Here is a 6,000-nt window from a genome sequence, read left to right on the forward strand (position 1 = left end):
GTGATTATTGTATTTATTATTGGATAGCAACACCATTCCAATATTGGATTCCAAGACTGGTTCGCGCAACTCGTTCAACCTTGGAAAACAATAAAGAGTCGTACGAAATCCAATATCAATCTTGGATTACAATAATAATACAATATTGTATAACTATTGTAACAATATTGTGTGCTATGTGGGGAATGATGCAAAATATAAACATCAGAAGCATTTGCATACACATCAACAACATCAACATCATCAGTATCACCACAGACCTTCACCACTCTCTCTTCGCCTCCCTCTTTACCACCATCATCACCCCAGTCACCGTTAAATGCTAAGTCATGCACATGATTTCCATTTTGGGGTATTCCTGCAGCAAACACGACCGTTATCTGTAAAGTCATGCACATTGTTTACATCTTGGTACATGCCTACAGCATCATCCTTCGCACAACCCTTATCTTCAAACTCATGCACATTGTTTTCCTCTAGGACTAGGGACATACAAATAGCCTCATCACTTTCACAACCCTTATCTTCAAACTCATGCACATTGTTTTCTTCTTGGTGCGAACACACAACATCATTCTCACAATCATTCTCTAAATCATGCACATTATTTTCATTTTGGGGAATAAACCCAGCATCATCATTCTCCCAGCCCTTATCTTCAATAGCCTGCACGTTGTTTTCATGTTGGATCATAGCCACAGCAACATAATTCTCGCAACCCTTACTGTCAGAATCATGCACACTATTTTTATATTGGGTCATACACACATCAGTATCGTTCTCACAAACCTTGGCATCAAAATAGTGAACATTGTTTGCATTCTGGGACATACACACAGCTACCTCGGTCTCCAAACTCTTATCTTCAAAAACATGTACGTTGTTTTCATCTTTGGGCAAACACACATCAACATCAGTCTCACGTCCCTTTTCATCATAAGCATGCGCATTGTTATCATCTTGGGACATACACACAGCCACCTCGGACTCCCAATCCGTATCAACATCATGCACTTTGTTTTCGTCTTGGGACAAACACACTGCATCAACATCATTCTCACACTTTTCCTCCACTTGACCTACTTTCACTTCAGTCTCACTCTTCATGTGTGTATTAATACTTGGCTTTGCATTCTCATCTTCCAAAAAACACATTGTGTCCGTCATTTCATCCTGTTTTAGCACTATCCACACACTGTATGCAGTGTCCGTCCGTATGTCCGAACAAAAAACTTAACGTTAAGATTATCTCGGATGATTTTGAAGCTAGACCTTTAAACATTTGCAGACTTCTGGTATCTTCCGATTTGACCCCGATTTGATTGACCTTCGTCAAATGTTGGGGTCACAGCGGGGTCATGCTCTTTAACTTTTTAAGTTTAGTTTCTTTCAGATATTTTGAAAACAAAGCCTCCATAGTTCACACAATTGTAGGTGTCATTAATCAGCAGACATGACCAAAATGTAGTTTGTTTCGTAAATGTTCACAGTAATAGTAGCTTGGACATGTTTGCTGGACAAGATGATCACCACTGAACAGTGTATCTGGAATATTACAGGTCACACTTTTGATCAAGTTTTTTTTCCGATTATTCTGATGCCAACGTTCTCTTGAACATTTAATTTATGAAGCTGAAAGAGGAATTTTTGTATTTTTTTGTAATGGGGTTAAGTCTTAAAATGTGGGTTAACTTACAGAGGTTATGAACAAAAACAAAAAAAAGTTCATATTGGGGGAGGTCAGGCATAAAAGGGGGTGGTTGTACAAGAAGGGAGGGACTCTTGTGGGAGTGGTGGTGGCGGGAGTCTTCCATGGGGGAGGGGGGGATCCTAAAGGGGGGGGGGGGAGGTTACATTGTTGTGGGACAAGACGAAGGCGAGTCGAATAAGCATTTGATTTTTATTTTTTACTGGAGCTCTAAGAACAATTACCTTGAATAGTAGACGTCATTTTTATGTCGCGAAAACGACGTCACTTGTACTTTACGTAGCCCAATGCGCGTCACCACAAACGGGAAACTCTTTTCTGTAAAAATGGTTTGCTTTTGTCCAGAAAGTTGTCTTTTAGGCTGGTAAACACTAAAGCAGGAACGAAGAGATTTGCAACTCAGGTAGGCCTAATGTTACACTGTCTTTGTGTGCATCGTGTATTAAACCATCCCTTGTGCCATTTCCCGCATTCTTTACAGTCCGTGTGTGTTGATCTCAGTTACAGGAGTTGCACGAAGGCCTCAGCGTCGAGTCAGGTCGGAATGTCAGCCAGGTATGTCTTTGTGAGGACGACATGGCTGACCAGACAAGGCTCGACGCGTGGTGGAGGGCAAGCTTGGAACGGAATGAGGGCGGGGACCCTGCCATGGATACAGTTACATACACACAGTTGGTTGCCAGGTACTGTTGCATAGCATATCATATCGGTGAAGCACACGCACGTACGTTTGTTATTACTTGACCTAACGTCATCTATCTTTCTTTCTCCTGAACCCCCCCCCCCCCCCCCCCCCCCCCCCCCTCTCTCTCTCTCTCCCTCTCTCTCTCTCCCTCTCTCTCCATCTCTCTCTCTCTCTCTCTCTCTCTCTCTCTCTCTCTCTCTCTCTCTCTCTCTCTCTCTCTCTCTCTCTCTTGTTTCTCGTTACAAATTCTCTGTTTTGATCTCTCCCTATCTATCCCTGTTTGTGTTTTTGTGTGGATGTTTTTTTGTTCGTGGTCTTTGTGGTGATTGTTTTACTTATTTTGATTTGTTTATTGCTTTGATTGATATGCATGCATGCATGTGTGTGTGTGTGTGTGTGTGTGTGTGTGTGTGTGTGTGTTGTGTGATTGTGTGTGTGTATATGTGTGTGTGTTTGTGTGTGTGTGTGTGTGTGTGTGTGTGTGTGTGTGTGTGTGTGTGCGATGTACCTAATAATGTGTGAATGTGTATGATGACAGATTCTCCATACCACTGACAACGGTTGAGCTATTCCTCAGCAAAGAGCCACGACTACAGCTGTGGACCCAGGGCCATCTTGTTCACGCTGTTGGAATGGAGCATGGTCGACCCATGTCTTGTATAGCTCTGTTCCCGCAGCAGTTTCAAGTCTTGGAGGAGACACCAGACGACGACGACGACGACGACGACGACGACGTGAGAATCCTCTGGGGCCCGACGGGCACTTCAAAAAGCGTAGTCTTGATAATAAAAGGTTATTTTCTGCTGAGGAAGGGCTGCGGCACCGTCTTTGTTCTTCAGTCGAGTAGAGATGGAGCTGCTGCTGCTTACCTTGTGGGTCATCAGGTGAGAGAGACTGCCGGACACGGAGCCGGCAGCGTGCAGTTCGTCAACATGGCGGGGGTAGGGAAGAAAGACCGGAGCGGACAGTATCACTGGATAGAGGAAGGCAAGAAGAAAGTGCAGGCCTGGGTGGAGGAGCTGTGTCAACACGCACAGACACACGGACGCGTGCACATCCTGGCCGATGAGGCTGAGTGGTAAGAATGACGCTGTACACTGAATCTAACACTGCCTCCTGTCACTCTTGTGTTGGCCGTTGTGGTCGTATTTGTTGGAAGGAAGTCTGATAATTCACAAATGTTATTATATTCACACCTTTTCTATAACGAGGTAATTCGTGTGCTTTTGGTCAAGAAATTCGGAAGATTTATGTAGAAGTAATGGCTCTTTATTTTGAAGTTTGAATAATAGACTGGGGCATGTTTATTAGATGTAGAATGTGAATTCAGCAACTGTCACTGCAGTGTGTACTGATCAGTGATGTTATAAATCTGTCCGATCAGGCGCCACCCTTTCTTTGTCTACCATTGGAAAAACTTGGTCAAGGTAACGAAGAGTGGAGCGAAATAACGTCATTCTGTTTACGTCATTATTAATCATTGCGTCATTTTATTTCAGGTTCACTGTGATTCTGATCCTGAACAGCAATCTTTGTGACTTACTTTTTGTTTTGTTTTAATCAGTTTCGTAATTCCAGGTGTAATCACCACTGACACACCTGTCCGTTCTGTTGCTGTGACGTCATCACGAAGATCTACACTGCGTTAAAACAACCGAGTTGAGTGAGAACTATAACACACCTGTCTGTTCTGTTTCTACACACTGACACACCTGTCTGTTCTGTTACAGTGACGTCATCGCAGAGATCTACCGGGCGTTAAAACAACGACACGTCCGGTTCACCTTGTGGGCAGCAGGTGTTAAGCTAGATGTACCTGCCGACATGGAGCGTTACGTCCGCAAACTGACACAGCCCCTGAGAAGCCCACCTGCTGTGGTGAGAGAGGTGGAGCAGGCTGACGATATGAAGGATGGAACGGTCCCGGCCTACACCAGGCCGCCAGTGTCCGCACCGTGCGACGGCCCACCTGTCCTGACGGTTGGTCACTATGATGGTAACTACAGTGACAGACAGGGACATGAGGGTGGCTGGCCATGGCAGTGTGCACGGTGCGGGGAGCTGGTGGCAGACATGCTGCGAGATCTTCGTGTCGGTCAGAACACCTCTCTCTGTCTGTCTGTCTGTCTGTCTGTCTGTCCGCCTGTCTGTCTGTCTGTTTGTCTATCCGTCTGTCTATCCGTCTATCTGTCTGTCTGTCAGTCTGTCTGTCTGTCTGTCTGTCTGCCTGTCTTTCTGTCTGTCTGTCTGTCTGCCTGCCTGTCTGCCTGTCTGTTTGTCCGCCTGTCTGTCAGTCTGTCTGTTTGTCTGTCTGTCTGTCTGTATGTCTGTTTGTCCGACTGTCTGTTTTTCTGTCTGTCTGTCTGTGTGTGTGTCTCACTGTCTATCTCACTCTCTCTCTCTCTCTCTCTCTCTCTCTCTCTCTCTCTCTCTCTCTCTCTCTCTCTCTCTCTCTCTCTCTCTCTCTCTCTCTCTCTCTCTCTCTCTCTCTCTCTCTCTCTCTCTCTCTCTCTCTCTCTCTCGCAATGCAGTAAGTGTTAGTCAGGTTGGTGTACAACATTTTGATGACGTCATTAAACTTACAAGAAATATTGATATTTGCGTCATTAACTGTGACGTCGTTACATAATATCGTCACAAGTCTGCCAAGGTGAGGTGTTGAACCCTAAATAATATAAAATTGTTTTTCCTATTTTCAGGTGGTTGTGGTGCTGCTGATGTAGTTGTAGTCTCTGTTCACGTGTTGCTGCAGCCGGTGTTGGTGCGGAAGTTAGACATGGGTCGTCGTTGTTGTTTGTGTCGTGGTTGTTGTTGCTGGTGATGGTGGTGTCGTCGTCGTCGTTGCTGTTGTTGGTGTTGGTGTTGTTGTTGTAGTTGTTGCAGTCGGTGGGGATGTATATTAAACAACGACGATGTGGTGTTGACGGTGTGTGTGATGTTTCAGGTTGCGATGACAACGCTCCCCACGGGCAGGGCGGCCTCACCTACAGCGACGTCTTTGTGCTGGGTGCCATGTTCTGTGACACAGACACACCGTATGGTCACCCCATGTCACCAGCACCCTTCATCCGGGGCCTCGAGTCACGCGGCGTCCCCACCCGTAAGGTGGATCGTAACGACACAGCGGCCGTTAGACAACTGGCTGAAATGACATCGGGTCCCACACAGAGAGCGGCAGGTAGGGGTCGAGACGAGGCGGTGACGGTGGCCAATGAGGACACAGTATGGGGCTTGGAGAGACCCGTCGTCGTCTACCTGGACAGTGAGTCTGGTGATATTAGTATTGGTGGTGCTGACATTACCGGCCGCCTGAGATCCGTGTCGCGGTCCACGGCCCAGGTGATCTGGGTGAAGAATGTTAGGACATAGACAGCGACAGCGACACTGAGTGACACCCACATCTCGTCACCGCCACCACCACCACCTGCCTCAACTACACGTCCCGTAACGTCCAACGATGTCTAACAACAACAACAACCACAACCACAACAACAACAACAACAATAACAACAACCGTTGAACTGAAATTCAGCATTTTATTGACTCCATTTACTGAAAATCAGCAATACCTGTCCTTACAACCTGCCGCTCTCTGACAACTACGACG

General features: G+C 46.1%; 1 protein-coding gene across 1 annotated transcript; it reads left to right on the forward strand.

The window, feature by feature from the left end:
• Positions 1-1,888: 1,888 nt before the first annotated feature.
• LOC138957029 (uncharacterized) lies at positions 1,889-5,994 on the forward strand. The gene is made up of 4 exons (XM_070328202.1): positions 1,889-2,391; positions 2,932-3,471; positions 4,124-4,488; positions 5,338-5,994. Exons 1-4 carry the CDS (start codon positions 2,285-2,287, stop codon positions 5,760-5,762), a joined length of 1,437 nt encoding a protein of 478 aa, XP_070184303.1. The 5' UTR covers positions 1,889-2,284; the 3' UTR covers positions 5,763-5,994.
• Positions 5,995-6,000: the final 6 nt, after the last annotated feature.

Source organism: Littorina saxatilis, unplaced genomic scaffold, assembly GCF_037325665.1.
Source record: "Littorina saxatilis isolate snail1 unplaced genomic scaffold, US_GU_Lsax_2.0 scaffold_872, whole genome shotgun sequence".
In the NCBI taxonomy this organism is placed as follows: domain Eukaryota; kingdom Metazoa; phylum Mollusca; class Gastropoda; order Littorinimorpha; family Littorinidae; genus Littorina; species Littorina saxatilis.

Excerpts from the sequence above, each read along its gene's own strand:
- LOC138957029 (XM_070328202.1), top strand. The coding sequence starts at position 2,285 with ATGGCTGACCAGACAAGGCTCGACGCGTGGTGGAGGGCAAGCTTGGAA. Across the intron at positions 2,392-2,931 it reads TACACACAGTTGGTTGCCAG|ATTCTCCATACCACTGACAA; the intron begins GTACTGTTGCAT and ends GTATGATGACAG. Across the intron at positions 3,472-4,123 it reads CTGGCCGATGAGGCTGAGTG|TGACGTCATCGCAGAGATCT; the intron begins GTAAGAATGACG and ends GTTCTGTTACAG.